Here is a 19,357-nt window from a genome sequence, read left to right as displayed (position 1 = left end):
TGTTAGCAGTCTTCTGTGCCCTGCTCCTCTGACACAGAGCTAAACATGAGACTCATCTAGTGCCGCGTCTTTCTGCCCTGGCTCAGGGGGTGTGAAAGTGAACTGAGTGGACAGCAGGGGGTTCTCCATGCCATTTTCCTCACTGATGTGAAGGACAGTGTCTCCATGCTGCAGGAGGCTGGATGTCTCGAGGCCAGTGAAGTCATCAGGGTCTGAGAGTTGAGTGGAGAGGGGGCTGTGTGCTGCAGCACCTTGGACTTCTGGGTCCTCCTTTTTTTCTCCTTCCTCAGCAAGAAGGGGTTCACTCTGTGACCAAAAGGATGATAACATCATGGGTAAGCAGGATGGGTACCAGAGAAGAACATAAAAACCGCCCTATAGCAGTTCTAACTGGGCAAGAACTCAAAGGTGAATCCAAGCTCTAGCCCCTGTCACAGGGAGGATCTACAAGGACCCTTCCAGCTTTCAAAGCATTGGTTTTTCTATCCTTTGGCATATAATTTTTTTAAGGGGGAAGGGGCCATGCTTATCTTATAGGCTGTAAAAATAAAGTGATATAAATGATCTTCTATAGTGCCTTTTAACTATTAAAACCCATGCAAACATGTATATGAATATTACCCTTTAGTTTTCTTTAGCTATCACATCAGAATGGTACTTATAGAAATATATTCACAAAAGCAAAATCAAAGAATACTAAAACAATAGGGACAAAGTTTTAAGTTGATCTTATCTTATAGGACACAGAAAACTATATGATGGCTTCATCTAAGCTAGTACCTTCATATATTTTAACTGAAAAATATTTAACTGTGCCTCACATTCCGTTGTCAGTGATTATTCCCACTGAAAAATATTTTCTTTTATATTTTCCACTAAGACATGTCTTGGCCCTTCTTATTTATAAATACATTATTGGCCAAACACTTTGTATAGATTTTCTTTTTCACAATGGTAAAAAAAAAAATAGTATCTCTTGGGCAATAATATGTCACAGAGCCATACTTAACTATCCACAAGAAGTGTGCATATCTAACTTGTTCCTGCAAATAAATATGCTGGGACCAGGCCTTGCCTGTCTCTGTAGTGCCCTCACCTGCTTGGGAGACACGCTATGAAGATCTGCAACAACAATGGCAGGAGAGGATGTGAGCACTGGTTTGTCAATTCCTTCTGGCTTCCTAGATGAGCCTGGGCTGCAGCCCTGTGGTTGGCCTGTGCCAGGAAGTATGTCTGTTGGGGCAGCTGTTGACTCTGGCTGAGCCTCAATGAAGGTCACAGATCGCTTCTGGTCAACTGTAAGTTAGAGGTGAACCAATAAGTAGGTGAGAAATTGACTGCTGATGCTTAATAATTGGCATTAACCAGTGGTTCTTCATAAAGGCATTGCTGCTTTGTAAGAAATGAGATCCTATATGGCCATTTTATGTATTTTGATTTTTTACGTACAATAGAATTGAAGAGAGAAAATCATTTTTTTTTTTTGTGAGAAGTTTTATTAGAAAAGGAAGGGGGAGGGGAAGGAAAGAGAAAACAGGTAGAAACACACAGAGAGCACAGAAGAGAAGAGGGAGACAAGGAAAGTCTGGTTTGTCCCAAGGGAATAGCAGGAAAGGGAAAGAAAATAATTTTTATATAAATGGCTTGAAATAAGATTTGCAAAGATTAACTTATAATAAACCTTCTAGTGATGAATTCTAGAACCCAAAAGCCCAAGAGTTATTCACTGCATCTTTGCCTGTAGTAAGAAGCAGAATGGTCTAGTTCCTGGATTGAGTAAAGAAAATACAACCTTTTCCATTCAAGTTTCAGAATATTAACAATTTACCTTGGATCATTTCACTTATCTAGGTTCACTGGGTTGGGGAAAGGTTGGAGAAGATGAAAAGAGAAAAAATAGTAGTGAAGTTTTCTGGGAAACTTATCATAAGACCTCTCCCAAAGTGAGGTTATTTGTATCATCCCACATTCAGCAGGCCTTCCAGGCCAAGCTGCCTACCATCACACAGTGGTGCGATCAGAAGGGACACATGGGGCCTCACTCACCAGATGGCTTTGTTTTAGGTTGAATGCTCCTGCGAGTGGTAGACAGTCGAGCCCCGTGGCGGTTTCTGGGTTCAGTTTGAGTCTTCTGCCTTGACAGGAGTGGGCGTCTTAGCTGAAGAAAACATAAAATAACCGGAAATAAAGGCCAACTGTCTGGGAGCAGATCCTGTACTCACGTGACCCTGACCTTGACTTTCCTACTTGTTCCTTCCTATAGCCTTGAACATTAATGGTCTTGAAATGCCAAATTTGAGAATTTCAGTATAGAAAACCAGAAATAATACTTAATACCTGACTTTTGCTCATCTAAAACTATAGTTAAACATCTCTCAACTCTCAGAGACATTTATTAAGAAACCAAGCCTCTAGCCAAACATCAGAGCCTTACTCAGACTTTTATTTAGAAAACAATGTCTGAGCCAGGAGTAGTGGCGTGTACCAGGAGGCTGAGGCAAGAGGTTTGGATGTGACACCAACTTGGACTATATAGTGAAACCGTGTATGAAGATTGAGAAATGAGAGGAGATGGAAGTGAGGGAGAGATGGAAGAAGGGGGCGGAGGCAGAGGTGAAAAGGTTGGGGGGGGTAATCTCACCCACTGAAATTTGTACACCTCCACCACTCCCAGGCTGGCTTCCAACTCTGTGTAACTCAGGCTGGCATTGAACTCACAGCCCTCCTCTCTCAACCTCCTAAGTTCTGGAAATGCAGGTACGCACCACAACACACAACTGAAAATATGATCTTCTAATTCAATATTAAATTAAATCTCTAACATCACAGTGAGAAAGGACGGGTCTCTGACTCCGCAAAAGCAGGTATTTGGTTAACACTTTAACAGTCAGTGCAAGCACTATCAGTGAGGTTGGCTAGGAAAGAAACTTCCAAAAGGAGAACAATTAGATCTATAGGCCGACTTCCTTTATCAAGGAATCAGCTTTGCACAACAAAAGATTCATATATGAAATAGAAGCCTCTTGTGCTCAGCTTGCCCAAGCATTTACCCAGACTTTAAGGTTGCTGTGCAGAGCTTATTTCAGGCAAGAAGGCTGGGTGTGATCTTAACCACAGGCATTAGCAAGCAAGTGGATCTTCTCTCTTACAGGGTGACTCTTAGCATCTCAGAGTCTACTTACCTGCCTCAGGCCCCTTTTCCTCCCCAGTGGCTGCTGCAGGAGGAGGTTCTGCTGGCCAGGTTCACTCTGTACACTTGCCACCCTGCTGAGCATCAACAGCATTAGTCTACCGTGAGGACGGTGCAGAAGACCATTCTCTGGTGGGTGTTAGCCAAAATCACTTATATGGAACAGTCACTTCAAAGATACCATTATCTTTGAAGGATAATTGGGAAAGAGTCTCTGGGGCATGGGGTTTTCAAAGGCTTGGAAAGAAGGACAAGGCCTTGTAGCCCCAAGCTGTCAAAATTGAGATTCTGATTTCAGTCACTGATGCTGTATCTATCATTCAGCAGGACGGTGTTGGTTCGATCACAACCCTGGTTTGGAAGCCATCAAAAGGCTTAACATATTCTAATCTCAATTTTTTCCAAGGGGAATGGAAACGCTGGCAACAAATACACACAAACAACTCTGTCACATGGATGGGAACACCTGTTTTAAAACTTCCAATTTAAATGAAAAGAAGATGGACAAATATTGAACACATCAGACACAGAATCCATTTGGGTGAAGGGACACATTCAACACATGTTTGCAGCCTGACATCTATGACAGCTGAGCAAATCATCACATGGGTAGAAAATTTAAATATATTTGGAAACTTAGATTTAAAAGGCTGTCAAAGTGAACTGACAGTACAGCTCAATTAGCTGCACTCAAGCGGACCATGCAGTTGATAAAAGGGACAGTCTTCTCCCCCCAAATTACTGTGTATGTGTGTCTCATAAGCAAAAATGACTACTGACAGGGTCTGCTCCTTCAGTGTTGGTGAAGCTGAACATACTGAAATGGTTCTTTTTCATTCTCCATGCATGGATCATAGCTATCTACAATGGGAGAGAGAATGAAAAGAGAAACACACTGTGCCCCATATGGTATTTTAATTCTGTGATTGATGTCAATATGATTAATTGGTTTATGGTTAAATGAGGTCTTTGCCTTTGCAAAAAGGAGAGTCATCTACAGATATCGTTAGGGTAAAACATCCCACAGAGCAACCCAGTCAGCAATTGTCCAGGAAAAAAATAGAGGATGATTATATCTACACATTCCTGTCTGTTTGTGTGTGTTTTTAGTGTGCTACATAAACACCTCACTGCACTTTTGGTCAAAGAAATTAGTGGCAAGATGAACATTCCGATGCTTCCCATGTACTAATAACAGGCTAATAATCACAGTTGGTACAGTCAAAACTGTCAGTTAAAGTCCAACTCATATTCTTACAAGAAGAAAAAAAGCAATGACTCACTAAGATGTCAAATTTTCTATGAAATAGGGATATGTTCCATCATCTGATGTTTGCAATGAAAATTCTACAAAGAATACCAAAAAAAAAAAAGAGGTGTTGAACACTTCTTTTCTTCCCCACATCAAGATCACCAGATTGATGTATGTTCTCTTTATATGACTTTGTAGTGTGTGTGAAAGACTCTATGCTAAAGGAATAGCACAGCACACTTTGATCACCAATCCAGACTATATTGCTGGCATGTCTGAAATGACATCTCCTTATCAATTTTAACATGTGTCTGTTAAGCTGGAAAGCATATATATGCACACAAGTAGTAACACATCTCTCCCAATACCAAGCAAAGCTACCATTGGAATGGATTCTTCATTGACATCTAGATGTCACCTCAGTTCCCTTGGCCATAAAGGGAGGTCGATACTTACCAACTACCTCCCATTAAGGTAGAGAAAAGAAGTTAGTTGATATGAAATGGTTTGTGTATGAAAAATGACAAATATATAGCATGCTTTCTTGTTTTACATTTGTTGTCTGCAACGACATTGCTTCTAGGATACTAAAAGGAAGTAGGTAAGACATTTTGAAAATAATGGGACAGAGAAAATGAATACGAGGCAGTCCTCTCATTTTTACTTAGTAATCTGAGATCGTGAGAAAAAAAATGGTGCAAGAAAATAAAAATATACATTACTTGGAGAGTTAAATGTCACAACATAACAGTAATTTCATGATGGTTACTGTAGGGGAAGATCATGAATATCAACATTTCTCTATGGACAGAGAGGCTTATAGCTGGAAAAAAATCTATCATGTGTCTTTAGTAATCAGCTGTTTTATGTAAATAAATATAGGGATGCATGCACCAAAAATGAAATTATAGAACATCTTCTGGGAACACATCCCAGGCAATAAATTACACTTGCCCTAGAAATATGATGTTGAAATTTCTATTTGCCTCATCAATGAATTAAGCTAACAATGAATGTAATGTAGACAAAATTTTTATATCTTAGAGTTTATCTCAAACTGGTACTAAACATAAGAATTAGCTTCAACTTAGCTTCAAATTAGCCACAATGGGGAGAAAGTCAAGTTCTTTGTGCTAAGAACCTATCTGTACTATGTTCTGCTTTCTATTTTAAGTTTTTGAAGCAGTCTCATCAAGAGTCTTGATAGACCACAAATGTAATAATCAAAAATATTTTTCTCATCAAGGAGCTACTAAATTTTATTAGATAGTCTCAAATTTTAAAAGTGTACTTCAGTTGGCAAGTAAATCCTTCTGAATAACGGAAATACCTATTTCATGTACAACACTTATGAAATAACTTATCAGATACTAAAACCTTGATGTTATGTGGAACACTAGTTTCTTGGAAGCATTCATTTTAAGAAGGACAGGTGGTTTTATTGTGTTAACTGAACAGGGTGAAACAATAAGTATAAAAACTAGAAAAAAATACTTTCCAAATTTTCCAAATTTAAAATAACATCTTGCAACATAAGTAAATAACCTTTCACTATAGAGGGTCATGGTCTCAGTGTGTTACCCCCGCTGGCCTGGAATGTGCCATGCTCCTGTTGCAGCCTTCTCATATGCTAGGGCTCTATGACAGACCTGTGTTGGCATGTCTCTCCTTCCCTCATGTTTCTGATTCCTATCATTTGGCAAATGATAGTAAGATCCAGATTTTAGGGAAGAAAATTCAAACAGGCACGGCAGAATTGGTGTGATTCAAACTGTCTTCGAAAACTATCTCCTATTTATAATACAAGGAAGCAATTCATAAGCTAGGGGAATTTGGGCAATGTTAGGAAAATGAGTCTGTTAAGATTACCTCCTTTATTGTTCAGTATAATGGCCTGAACTGAAGCATATATGTATGTGTATATTCCCTATTCTATGCCTGACAGTATTTCTTTAAATAAGGACTATGTAAACGAAGAGCCATTCAGTAATGTAAGGATAATTTGTGTCACTTAAATTGTAGAAAATAAACTATGTATTGCAGTATATCATATATTACATAAATAAAAAGTTAAGCAGACATTGCTTCTTTCTATAGTTCTGGCTTCAGCTTTAATCTAGAAGTGGGATTTAATACATGCAGCAGTGATTGCCTTGCAGTGGGAACTCATGAAGTCATCACTAAAGGAGCAGCATGGACACAGCAGGGAAGCAGCAAACAGAAGACTAAAGCTTGCTCCTCCCTTTCACAAAACCATCATTGTTTAAGTGTATTTAGCCTTCACAGCACCCAAGACAATATATTTTAAGTGCTAAAGAAAGACTAGAGTTTCAGATCAGATTGTAAGGAATAACTCAATTTTAGACATCATCTGAGAGCCAACGTAGCAATGGAAAAGAACACAATGTGTGTCGTAGTACCCAACATCTGGGCCATTCCTTCTCAGTTGTGCTTAAGGCAGGTGGGATCTTTCTTGTATTTTAAGAGTGCATGGCAAATTTTCATGCTTAGAGGCTATGCAAGAGCAAAAGATGGGCACTACCACACAGGTTATTGTTATCTAACCTAGACTACAGCCTTGTTCAAACTTGGACTATATTCTTAATTTTCACTTTTCCAAGAATAAAATGCCATGATAATTTCTTTTTAAATTAAGAATTCACTGCGGACTCCTGTTTTTTTTTTTTTTAATACCCTAGCATGTCTAAACAAAATCTGGTTCTCAAATAGAAACATCTAGCCTTAAGGACTTAAAAACTTCTCTCGATCTCTATTATTCCAGCGGGAAACTATGCCCATATATGTATATACAAGTGTTTGAGGAATCTCTACAATGAATTTTTATACCTCTCAGAGCAGCACTCTCCAAAGAAGAAAAGTCTTCCATGGGATTCTGATTTAGCTTATTAATTTCTGATGGAAGTTTTGAGAAATGGAACCAGACAAAAAACAAGGTTTCTGATAGGAAAGTCGAGCTGATTCTTTAAAAGAAATGTATTAGTGCAATTTAGTAAAGGTCTTAGGAATTTCTAATTATACATTTTTTTTTCAGAACCCAACAACCTTATCTGCTTATCATGATCTCTTCCTCATTCAACCTACTCAGTCCAACTTGCTTCTTTTGTCTAAAACAAGTGGCCTGGCAGAAGCAAAGTTCTATAAAAGTTAAGCAAAGATTGGTGTGTGTGTGTGTGTGTGTGTGTGTGTGTGTGTGTGTGTGTGTGTGTGTGTGTGTCAGGGTTTACTGGTTTCCTTTCACAATGCTTCTTGGTAAGCTTGGGTCAGCTTCTCTTCAGGTTAACTTTGAGTGTACTTCAGATCCTAAGTTCAAGTGTATATTAAATGTAATTCACATGGTTATTGCCTTTCTATTTTGGGATTTTAAAGAATGTGCATATAGAATTCTGTGCTAGGAAAGAAGAAAGCCTGCAAACAAAATATATAAAAACATGCCATTTTATAAATCCCCTTTTTAATAAATGCCCATACTTCCTCTCCTCCAAAGAGAACTTGCTGACACGATGACATTCAAGAGATACAGCTTGCAGCATATGGCAAAGGTGGATGTGCACGAGTGGTTGGTGGGAAGCCTTCACATTAATAAGAATCCAAAGCAAATTGTTCATCTTTCCTTTTCTTAATGACCACAGCTGGGCCTGGTGACTAACACCGAGGTCCAAAGGAAAATAGTGCCAGCAACAACAACAACAGATCAACAGCAGCTGATTTAAGACGGTCATCAAAGTGCTAATAGGATCAATTCACCTGGAGATGAAGTGTCTGACTCTTGGTACCTAGCTCAAACACTGAGTTTCCTCCTTTTGCACTGGACCCACACAGAAGGAGTTAATTCAACTAACTCCAGTCATTTGAATCCCGAGCTCGCCAAGTCCTTCAGAAATTTAATAAAAATAAACTCTGCCGCTGTCTCCTCTCATGCACATTGTGCTGGGTCTTCAGTTAGCAGTAGAGTCTGGACTAAGCTCTCAGCACAAAGTCATCTAAATTGGAGCCTAATACTTTCTACCCTCCATCAGTCACTGATCCTACCTTCTGAAATTAAGGTTTCCCCATTCCATATGCAATTTTAAGCTTTAAACAATTCCATCCTTGAAGGTACAAAAGCCCTGCTAGACTTTGTCAAAAGTTCTGCAGACACCATGACCAGCTAGGGGAAACTTTCTCCAGGACTGTGTTTCTCAACCTTCCTGCCCTACAGCTCCAGTTGACTATGGTTGCCCTAGGCAGCACTCCCACATTTACCAGTAAGAGAGTACTCCGTCCAAGCAAGGGCTCGCAAACACAAATGAATGGTATGAATTATGGATCCAGTAAAAAAAAAAAAATAGACCCGATGATGGACTAAATTTCCCATTTTCAGTTGAGGAAGAAAATGTGAAATCCGAACAAGGTGAGAAGAGAACAAAAGACAGCCTTTCACAGGAACGGCCTCTCAACATTTCCTCATCTTTGTAACAAAGCAATAAACATTGGGGTATTGTACTCACTATGAAATGCAGCCCTGGGAGTACTTTCTCTTGAGATGGGACAAAGACACTCTAAAGATGAACAAGAAGCATTGCCCCTAATGAGGATTAGTTGAGAGGTGTAAATCAACAGCACAAGATTAGGAATGTTTGACGTGATTCATCTGAGTGTTAAAGGTGCAGTACCCATTTCTGAAGGCTTAAAGTCTCTAGGTATTCTATGGTTTCTGTTGTATGACTTCTCTTATTACTTACCAAGAAAAGTTTGCAATGGATTTTTCATGGCAAGCTTTTGAGTCATCTTTTTGCTAGAACCAGTATTCTTGATACGTGTTTGAATAAACTACAATAATGGCATGCCAAACAGCATGCATCAATGAGAAGCAATCCCACAAATTTCAGTGACATTGCGATTCTCACAGCATCACTATTTGCTTACCATCTGTGGTATTATGACTTGATTGAGTACCTGGGCTCCCGAGAGGGAGTTTTACTAAAAAGACCTGCCCCAAAGTAATTCTCACAGAATATCACTGTGGAAATGAATGATTAGACGTGAGAAATTTAGCATTTTGTATAACAAACTTTGGGGAAGGTACTGGGTATGGGATCCAGGGTCTAGCACACATTAAGCGTATGTTCCTTCCACTGAACTACATCCCTAGTCCTTGGTATATCAGACATTTTTAGACATTCATTAGACATGTCCCATAGCAAATTCTGCAAGTTTTTTCTTAATTGATATATATATTTTAGACTATTTGTGTTTGCTCTCTGGAGCTGTCTGTAAAGAAGGAGGGTCTGCTACACCTTTGACTCCAGGCTCGTGTGTTCATGAACAACAAAGGGCAAGGGATGGAAATAGATACCAAGACGGGCAAGAGAAGACGGAGGAGACAGAGTGACGGAGGTGACAGGGAACAGCTAGTTTCCCAGCACAGACACCAATAGACAGGTAGCTTTGACACTGTACCTAGAGAGGCTGCCCTCAGCGGCCAGGCCCTGGGAGTCATCGAGGACATTAGGTTCACTGCAGGAGGGGTAGGGAGATGAAGCATTTAGGGAAAGAAAATGCAGAAAGAAAAAATAAAAAGAGGAAAAAAGAAAAGGGAAAGGGGGGAAAAAGCATGCAATTTTCTGTTTCCAAGAACTGAAAATAAATTTAATAGAACAAGGAAGGAAAAGGAGACAGTCAACCATTTCACCTTGTGCTGGGTTTGTCAAGACATAGGACCATAGGACTCAATGCCATGGGGGAAGGAAGACCAGATGGGTACGACTCTCAGAGGAGTGGTCTGTTTATTGGTCAAGAGTTAAAATGAGCTCCAAATGGACACATGAGCTCTGAAATGTATTGCAGAGTAGATACATAGAAGATGAATCTATGAATTCTTTGGTAGCCATTTGGCTAGCTAGTTGTTTTTTAACATGTCATATGGACACAGAATTTCAATGATTAGACCCCATATTTTCTTGTACATCCTAACATTACCACATGGAAACCACTTACCATGAATGGCCACAATCAAAGTCTGGAAACTGATGCCATTAAGAAAAGCAAAGAAAGAGCCCAACTTCCCCTGCTAATTTTGCAATGAATATCAACACACAAATGGAAGGTATCTTCAAAACATTACAAAAAACTCACATTGGCCTCTCTACACTCTCTAGTGACAGAAGCCTGTCATTTGGTGAATGAGTAATAGTTTATCCACTTATTTGGATGCAACTGAGTTGATATTTGTGAGTATAATTATTTTATCTACTTTCCCCTTAGGTCTAGCACTGAGCTAGGCAACCAGAAGGCATTCAATATGTATGTGTTAAATTGTATGTAATTAGGCATCTACAAAACTGAAGGGTATTACTGAAGATCTGAGTGCAAAACTCATCTCTGTCCCTAAGAAGAGGATCATTTTTTTTGGTAGTGGTCCTTTCTCCAGTTTTCCAAAATATAATCCAAGATCAAAATGATTAATTATAGTATCTTCTTTTTAACTTCTAGGATATGTTTATACTAGATAAAATTTCTCTGCAAATAAGTTGATCCATTATTATGCACCTGGAAAAGGAATTTAATAGCTCAAAAACCTCTCTAGTTAAAATGTATGTTACTCTAAATACAAACATAGTTAAAAACTAAGAATAAATGAGTAGCTACCAACATTAACTGCTTATGTTACTTTTTTGGGATGCATTACTTGACTCTTTGGTTACATATTTTATATATAAAATCTTTTTTCTCAAGGGGAAATTACCAAGTGTTAGGTTACATGAACTATTGATTGAGTGGTTTGGGTATAATATACTCCTCTAAACAAACCAGTTTAATTTGAACACAATCATATATCCCTTTTGACATCATTTTCTATGTGTGACTAGTATAACAGTGAGTCTAAGGCTATTAAAAACAGCACTGGCTAGGCATATAGCTCAGTGACATAGCATGCATAAAGCTGTATTGTAAAAATACAAAATAACACTAAAAATCAGGCAATGCTAATTCTTTGAACGAATAGAGTTCTTGAAATGAAAATATTAGTTGTTTTAAAATGTAGATTAACTCTTACATCAGATCATTTTTGTAATGTAATCTTATTTAAAATAGAATTCAAATATGAATATTTACTTAAATATGAATTTAAGTTTTAATCATGTAAACTATGTATTCTTGTTTTTCCCAAGTATAAAAAGTTTAAAAACTAAGAACCCCCAAATGTATTTTTAAAATTCCACTCTTACATGGCAGAGAACACCAAAGGAAATGCTTTAAATTGTTCAGTCATTGAGTCTTAGAGAGTTGATACAGAAGTTCCCCTTCAGATCATTTTATCCTTCAGCACATAGGTGGAAAATTGTGAACTGTATTTAGGTGCCCTGATCATGGTCCACACAGTGACTGAGGTATATTTTCTGTTTGATGAAGCATTCCTACATGCAATTGAACACTAACTGCAGAAGGTAAACTCCCACAGTATCAGGTAAACTGGTTTACTCTTGCCAAATAGTCATCTTGCCTGATGATACATCTGATATATAAGGATGGCACTCAATAAAAAATAATACTTGAACCTGAAGGTGGGGTTTCATTTTGAAGCCTGGCTCATAAATTTACAGCTATTACCCAAAGGAACATACTTAAAAGTGTTTTCTTGAACATTTTCTCCAGAAACACAATGCACACCTTCATCTCATTCTGTTTTTAAAGGATAATGTTAGTGTATTTTCTAAATTTCTTCTTTTTCCCCCAAGTGCAGATTATAAGACAGTCATAGGCCTTTACCTTTGGCTGGGTAACATGCCCACCTCAGCCTGAGGTGCAGACACGCTGGAGACATGGCTGGAGAACCGCCTCCTTCCGAGGGCACTCAGGAGACAAGCTTCCTGTTCACTTACCACACTGGGCATGCTCACAGAGTCATCTGAAAGTGCGAAGAGATTAATGTTACAAAACCATGATACCTATCAGAAAAGTGCATCCCCGGCTTAGATACAACCTCAGGGCTGTCTCTAAATCTAAACAACCATACACACCTTTGTAATATAATGAACTAACACCATAAATGAACCAATGATAATTCTTCATGTCTATATATTTCCCACCCCCATTAGAGAAGCCTTCACAAAAAACACATATAAATTTTTATTCACTTTTATAAGTATAAACCATTGTGTATCCACAATTTAAGATTTTATAAAAGCTAGACTGTACATAAATGTTTAAAGACTATTGTGGCAGTAGTTCAATTGGAAGTTGTTTTTTGAATAAGTCAGTTCCATTTCCTTGACATTAAAAATCTATTCTGTCCGTTTAATGATTTCTAACTTGTTGTGGGAAGCGATATTACAGATATTAGGAAAAAAAAATATTTGAAAGCTGTAACATCCTGAAGTGCTTAATTTAATCTAAATTTTAAATCTTAAAGAAGCCCCCTTCCCCTGCAGGAGCAGATATTAATGTACCCAAATCTATATGAAAGTTAGCTTTAGTGAGGTATTAGCATCAAATTAACCTCATGCTAAATGACCTAATACTATGTTACTAACCACATAAACTTCAATAAACAAATGGTGTTTGTGCAGATGTAAGCTACAATGGATACATATGATACTATTTAGAGTATTTTTTGTTTGTTTGTTTGTTTTCGAGACAGGGTTTCTCTGTATTGCTTTGGAACCTGTCCTGGAACTAGCTCTGTAGACCAGGCTGGCCTCGAACTCACAGAGACCCACTTGCCTCTGCCTCCTGAGTGCTGTATTTAGAATATTCTGAGTGATATATCTGATATACATTTCCAAATAAAATTATAAATATGAAAACTGTTATACAATGATTTGAACTGAGTCTTGACATATTGCCTAGTACATTTACAAAGAAGTTAAAATATGGGAAGCATGATAGAACACATTGAATTATTTCTGCAAAAGCCTTTTCTAATTCACATTGTCATTTGAACTCATATCTCTCAACATTTCCTTGGCATTTGTTTGCTCATTAGTCACGTGCTTTCTTCTACTAAGCCTTTTAAGTTCTATGTGTAAATGCCATCTTCTCTACAAGATTACTTCTAATATCATAGAAGACGAACAATATGTCTTTCTCATGTTTTGTTTACACCTGATAGATTTTAGTATGTGCTTCTATTATTGGAAGAACAGTTTCAGTTAAAACAGTTAATAATCTTGCTTTCATACACTTTTCCATATAAACTAATGCTCACCCACATCACAGCCACAATGCACCATTTATTGGCAGCCTTGATCTCTTTGAGATAATTGTGATACCTGAGAAAGATATTAGCAAAAGACTACGTTCCTTCTGATGCTCACCCTCACAACTATATGAGTGATGGATTCTTTTTAAATCTTCTCTACTTTTCTTCCATAAGTCCTTCCTACTATCCAGGCAAACTACTTAGTCACAGAGTTACCTGAGAATAAACTTAGCACCAAGAATCATAGGGGGCATCATTTCCCATCAAAAAAATAATGTTGCTGAATACTATTTCATACATTAAAGAAAATTAGAACTTATTTTATGTTTTGAACTAATATCAGGCCTTCCTGTTTATTTTAAATTGCTCATTTTTGATATTAGAATATAGTCAGTAGTAGAGCACTTGCCAGTGCCTTGTAGGTATGAAACCCCAAGTTCAGTCCCTAGCACCATCAATCCCTAGCTCTACCAAATAAAACAAGAAGCACCCTTTTGATAAAATATCAGGGACTCAGTGTGCTGGTGCATGATCAGGCCTGTAATTCCTGCCTTCAATGGTGGAGGCAGCAGATCAGATGTCAGGGTCATCCTCAGCAATGTAGGGGATGCAAGGAGAGGCTGGGATACACGAGACTCTGTCCCAAATAAAAATAAGTAAAGAAAAATTTAAAAAGCAAGATAAATATGAACCTTTATCTTGTAACTGATGGAACCAGATGCAGTGACCCACAGCCAAGCTCTGCTCTAAGCTGGAGTTCAGCTAAGAGAGGGAAGAGGGATCATATGAACAAGGGGGGGGTCAAGACCATGATGGAGGAAGCCACAGAGATAGCTGACCAGAGCTAGTTGGAGCTCACAGACTATGGAATGACACCAGGGGAACCTGCATGGGACAGAACTAGACCCTCTGAATGTGGGTGACAGTTATGTTACTTGATCTGTTGGTGCAGGGGTTGGCAGTAGCACCAGAACTTATCCCAGGTACGTTAACTGGCTTTTTGGAGCTCATTCCCTATGGTGAGATACTTTGCTCAGCCTTTATACAGGACAGAGGGGCTTGGTCCTGCCTCAGCTTGGTATGCCAGACTTTGTTGACTCCACAAGGAAGGCCTTACTCGCTCTGAGGAGTGGATGGGGTTGAAAGAGGGTGGTGGTGGGGCTGGAAAAGGAGATGGGGGGGGACTGGGATTGATATGTAAAATGAAAAATAATTTTTTAAAAATAATTAGAGCAAACTCCTCATCCTCTATTACACTGTGCTTTCTTCGTTAATATTTTGTAAGAATTCAGGCTGCAACTATGGAGATATGCCTATGAGCAGTGGCCAGGTGTTTGGTTATAAGTTGTGTGTAAATTAATCATCACCTTACATGAATAATCCCCAAACTAAATCTGGAAATATTGGTGAAAAGAATTTTGAGAAAGCACATATTTCTTTTCCATGTTATATAGCTAACTGTAGGGAGATACTAAAATGCTTTCATTCGTCTTAGTTAATTAAAATGCTAAGCTCCATTGCCATTTCCTCTACTTTATTTGGTTCAGAGAGGGGCCTTTTGTGAGTTTTGTTTGGTATAGAGGGGCTCTTACATTTTATTCTTATCTTTAAAGGTACAACTTTCAATAAGCATTGCATAAGAGCATCTTAAAAACACGAGTGGAAAATAACCAATGCAATTTAAGAAGCCCTTGCATGACAGACATTTAATGAAACCCAGAAGACTTTTGCTTTTAAACCCTATGCTGCTCAAGCACACATGCATTCTTTATTGATCTGCTATCTCTCTTTTTGCAACAGTACATCTTCCTCACATGCATTAGAGATTTCTGGGATAACTGCATTATGGGAGAGTCTCTAAACTCTTTAGGTTGCTTCTCCTCAATCATCCTGACAATTTTCTCCTGGCCGCCACAGACAGCTGGTATTTTCTGACAACCATGTGCACACTCTGCCCACTTTTCTTTGACAAATGGGACCTGGTAAGTGCTGGCCATTTCTCTAGCCAGGTTGCCCAGGAGAAAGGGGAATAAGTTATTTGCGTACGGTTTAAATGCAATTCCCAAGAAAAGATAAGTTACATATTTCCTGCTCTAAAGGTCCAAGGATATCAATTTCACTTTGAACCCTCCTTTAAAAAAGACTGACAAAGAGGGCAGACCTAAAAATGGCTGGCAGGGCAAACGTCCTCCCAGGCCCTTGCTAGCATGGCCAGGCAGGCTTGTAGATTGCCTAGCTTCTCACTTACTCTCCTCATCCTCCTCGTCAGTCCGACTCAGGGTGTCTTGAGAAGCCTGTTGGGATGGTTCGCTGTCCTGTTCCCAGACAGTGCCTGTGCCTGTGTTGGAGCGGGACATGGTGGCCAGGCTCAGGCGGTAGGCAGAGGTGGACGTGCCCACAGTACTGATGGATGTCTTTCCTTGGTAGGCTGGGGGTTGAGAGACCAAAGGAAATGGGTGGTAAGGTCATGATAAACAGAAATGTTTGCTTCAAAGTCCCCCCCCCCTCTCTCCCTTTTTCATTTTGGATAACTAATGTGTCCCAGACTAAGAAGTTTTAAGATGAAGTAGCACAAGAAATTGACAGGGGAGGGGTCAGTAATGGCCACTAGTATACCCCATAAATAGCTTCCTTATGGAGGCCTGAGGTCTCTACCAAAGGATAGGTTTTTGCAGGTTTTTCTCTTAGTGTGTTTATTGGCTAATAGGATACCAACTAATTTTGACTTCAGTTGCTGCTTCCAAAGCCTTGGTTTTTTTATTACTACAGCATGTGCATTGCCCACATAAGGATATTGGAATAATAAAGAAATTTATATCTTTTATATGAACCTAAAATGAAAATCAGGATACAATGCCAAAGAGCTCTCATTCTCCTTTTCTGGAGGCTGAAGCACTGGAAACTTCTCAGCTCTGTAGCAGATGATTTTATCAGACTAAGCAGAATGTGGAATGGCGATGTGCAGTTATCACCAATGTTGCAAACAACAGTAAATATTGGAGAAGGCAAAGCAAACCCCACTCTTTTACATGTGGGTAATGACTGCCCTCTAATGGCAGACAGTGATTTAATTTCCTCCTTCAGGAGCCTGCTGTTCTAAAATGGCCCACTCAGCCAGGAAGATCCAAGGAAAATCTTAAAAATACTTTGAAGTACCCTCTGCTTGTTAACTCTGCTTAGCTCTTCCCCATTCCAATTTGTAGAACTTTAAGAAGGTTTGGAATCCACAACAGAAACCTAGTGTAAAATTAACCTCACTGCTTTCACTTTCTCTGTGTATAAACTATCAAACCCTCTGCGTGTCAACTTCTTCCTTTAAACATTGGTCTTTGAGTGATACATTTTTTTCAGATACTTGAGTGGATTAGAGGAAATAACATCTGTGAAGCTATGACACATGCTCAATAAAGTGAACCCCTCTGTCAAAAAGGGAATGTAAGAATGTAAGTACCCTTTGCTTAAATATTAAAAAGAATATTTAAAAATATTTAGGAGAAGAATGTAACTTTGACTTTTGTTTTTATTGTTGGACATGGATTCTTGGTCAAATCTACTGGTTTGTCAAGATAGCTAAGTAGAAGTGAGCTGGTCACAGATTCCTTACAGGCTGTGAATACCCATCTATCATACTCAAGAGACACCCTCCACGCTTACCTGACCCACTGTGGACTGCCTCTTTCAGAATTTTCAGTTCACTATTGAACTCTGCAATGAGCGAGCTTTTACATAAAGGGCGAGGGATGAAGCGCCGCTCTAGCTGGTCAGCAATATGTTGCCGGGCAGTAAGTTCTTCATGGTTCTCGGCTGGTTGGGCCAGTAGCTAAAAGGAAGACATTGCATCCTCAGGTCAGGACCCCCGATTTCCCCATCTTTAAACCGGGCTAACTGTCATACCGACCCACTCCCTAGAGGAAGAAAAGAAGGAACTAGAGATGCCAACCCAATGTCCCTGTTAATGTCTCTGTCCCAAGAAACCGGGTTCATGAGAACAACAAAAGAATAGGTAAATACTGGCAATCACGGAGGGAAAAAGAAACCTCAACTGCTCCCTTTTGTGTGTTGTTTTTAATAGTAGATTTCAGATGATGTTACTGAAGTGGAAGAACATTCTCTGGAACATTCCACACGGCCAGTTTTTCTCCTTTCTTTAAAAGAACAGGGATGATGAATGGAGTGAGTGTAAGTTTGGCATACTTTAGTAGGTGAGGAGGTGCCTTGAGTGTGAAATACTCTCTGTATGCTTGCTTGGGGCTCCACCCTGATCAAACATGGTGTTGACACTCTGCTAACTGGCCGCAGCACGTATGCGCCCTGTCTACCGCCGCGCTGCCCTCACGACAGCCCCCCCCCCCATTCCCACCCTCAGCTCCCAGCACTCCTGCCTTAAGAGGAAACTGCAAGTTTACTGGCTTTTTGTTACAGGAGTCGTAGGCTCCACACCTTGCATTGGATGAAAGGGCGCAAGAGAACGAAGATGGGTATCCGGGTGCGCACGATGAAGTCAAGGAAGTCCCACAGGGCTAGGCCTCCCACCTTCCGTAGAGCCATCTCCTTCACCTGCAGACTCAGCCAGTACCACTGGCTTCCCAGCTGTCTCTCGAAGCAGACCAGAATAACCTTCAGGGCTTCATGGCAGGAAAAGAGAAAAGGATCTTGAGGGCTTGGGCTTCGGAAGAATCCTGCCCTAATCCACCACTTGTGTACACAGGAAAAGTTCTAGTTCATTAAACTCTATGGTTCTAGAAACAACATGCATTCCAGACATATATATGTAAAGGTATGTTGATGTGGATTAGGACACAATTTTATTAAGTGCATTGAAAATTCACATTTTGAAAAACAACAGTGGGGTAAGGTAGGTAGTGTACTGAACTAAAGAGGCAATAATAAGTGTGTATATTACTAATGCTTTATGGCCCATAGGCTTTGTCACAATGGCTTTATGCAATCATCAACATATTACTCACATCCCCAGCTAAAACATAATTTGAAAAAAAAAAAAAAAGGTACAATAGCCTGACCAAAGGAAAAAAAAAATAAAAACACCTTCATTAAAAAGGCAGAAAGTGAGCCGGGCAGTGGTGGTAAATGCCTTTAGTTCCAGCACTCCAGAAGACAGAGGCAGGCAGATCTCTGTGAGCTCAAGACTAACCTGGTCTACAAGAGCTACTTCCAGAACAGCCTCCAAAACAAACAAACAAACAAACAAACAAAAAAAAAAAACCAAAAAAAAAAATCAGAAAGTGGAATGGAATGAAAAAGTTTCTAAGTTTCTTCAAGTCTTTTATTCCTGGTCTTACATAAAGAGCTCCTTTCCCCCTCAATCTTCTGTGTTCCATGGCTTGACATATGCTTCCCTGCCCAACTGGATCTTGTTTGAGTATGATTTCTCATGCCTGGGGTAACTGAGTACCCATCAGGACGGGCCCTGTCTACACACTTTCTTTTCTTTTCTTTTCTTTTCTTTTCTTTTCTTTTCTTTCCTTTCCTTTCCTTTCTTTTCCTTTCCTTTCCTTTCCTTTCAGGCCTTAGTAAATGGTATCTTTCACATACACACCCCTCCAGAATTCTACTTAAACACCCCTTTTTCCCATACTCCAAACTCCAAGGACCTCTTTGATTCAGTGAGTTTGTGCTTGTCTCAAACTCTCCCATCAACATCTACTTCAGTAAACTGAAAAAAAAAAAAAAAAAATGTCAGCTGAGAATGCCC

At 39.3% G+C, this 19,357-nt stretch overlaps 1 protein-coding gene across 1 annotated transcript in view; it reads right to left on the bottom strand.

The window, feature by feature from the left end:
* Unc80 (unc-80 homolog, NALCN channel complex subunit) overlaps nt 1-19,357 on the bottom strand; it is a 195,664-nt gene continuing 176,307 nt past the window's right edge. The window contains exons 57-65 of the mRNA XM_051190388.1: nt 18,085-18,269; nt 17,299-17,464; nt 15,893-16,072; nt 12,213-12,351; nt 9,903-9,959; nt 3,183-3,264; nt 2,047-2,158; nt 1,097-1,296; nt 1-306 (exon numbers count right to left, since the gene is read on the bottom strand). Of these exons, the coding sequence (XP_051046345.1) occupies nt 40-306; nt 1,097-1,296; nt 2,047-2,158; nt 3,183-3,264; nt 9,903-9,959; nt 12,213-12,351; nt 15,893-16,072; nt 17,299-17,464; nt 18,085-18,269 (1,388 nt within the window). The 3' untranslated portion in view covers nt 1-39. The remainder of the gene's footprint in view (nt 307-1,096; nt 1,297-2,046; nt 2,159-3,182; nt 3,265-9,902; nt 9,960-12,212; nt 12,352-15,892; nt 16,073-17,298; nt 17,465-18,084; nt 18,270-19,357) is intronic.

The sequence above is a fragment of the Phodopus roborovskii genome, unplaced genomic scaffold (assembly GCF_943737965.1).
Source record: "Phodopus roborovskii unplaced genomic scaffold, PHOROB, whole genome shotgun sequence".
Lineage (NCBI taxonomy): Eukaryota > Metazoa > Chordata > Mammalia > Rodentia > Cricetidae > Phodopus > Phodopus roborovskii.
Note: the sequence above shows the minus strand (reverse complement) of the source record. Positions and strands in the feature narration are given on the sequence as shown.